A 725-nucleotide genomic window follows, 5' to 3' on the forward strand; every position below is an offset into this window, starting at 1 on the left:
CCCTGTGCCATCTTTCCCTGCTGAGGACATGGGGACAAGGGGGACGGGGAGGGATGGATGGTGCCAGACCCATTTGGTCCCATTAACCCTTCAAGCCTCAGCATTTCTGGGATGACAGGCAGGCGGAAGATGACCTCTTGGCATCCCCACACGCAGCCAAATTGCCTTCTGGTGGCACAGCCAGGGAACAGTGTGTCCCCACTTGTCCCCGGGTCTCTGGTTCCCTGCCTGGGAGCAGGTGACTGCTGTGGGCAGGGGGTCTCTGGCCTCCTCTGCTCACCCTGGGGGGCTACACCTGGGTGGGGACCATGCAGCAGAGCCGGAGCTGGCGAGGGCATCACTACACCTGGGTGGGGACCGTGCAGCAGAGCCGGAGCTGGGGAGGGCATAAGGGTCCAGAGCTGGCAGCCGAAAGCCCAAGGGATGCCCTGAGCATCACTGACCTCCGGCTGCCCGGTCCCAGGCTCGGCTGGGGACCTTCGTCTGGGGTTGAGTCTGGTTTCCAAACCCACCGGGGTGTCCTGCGAGGCTGCTCTCCTCCGGCCGTCCCCCACAGCACATCCCCTCTAACCTCCCTCCCGCTGCACCTCCAGGTTTACTCCCTGGATTCGGCCGACTCCTTCCAAAGCTTTTACAGCCCCCACAAGGCCCAGATGAAGAACCCGATCCTGGAGCGCCTGGCAGAGCAGATCGCCACGCTGTGTGCCACGCTGAAGGAGTACCCG

The 725-nt window shown here is 63.7% G+C and overlaps 1 protein-coding gene across 1 annotated transcript in view; it reads left to right on the forward strand.

The window, feature by feature from the left end:
- The window catches only part of LOC104158172 (syntaxin-binding protein 1), a gene marked incomplete at both ends in the record, with an annotated part of 7,453 nt that overhangs the window by 1,905 nt on the left and 4,823 nt on the right, over positions 1-725 (forward strand). The window contains one exon of the mRNA XM_009695751.1: positions 594-725. This exon is cut by the window's right edge and continues 23 nt beyond it. Coding sequence (XP_009694053.1) covers positions 594-725 — 132 coding nt within the window. The remainder of the gene's footprint in view (positions 1-593) is intronic.

The sequence above is a fragment of the Cariama cristata genome, unplaced genomic scaffold, assembly GCF_000690535.1.
Source record: "Cariama cristata isolate BGI_N322 unplaced genomic scaffold, ASM69053v1 scaffold25752, whole genome shotgun sequence".
NCBI lineage: Eukaryota > Metazoa > Chordata > Aves > Cariamiformes > Cariamidae > Cariama > Cariama cristata.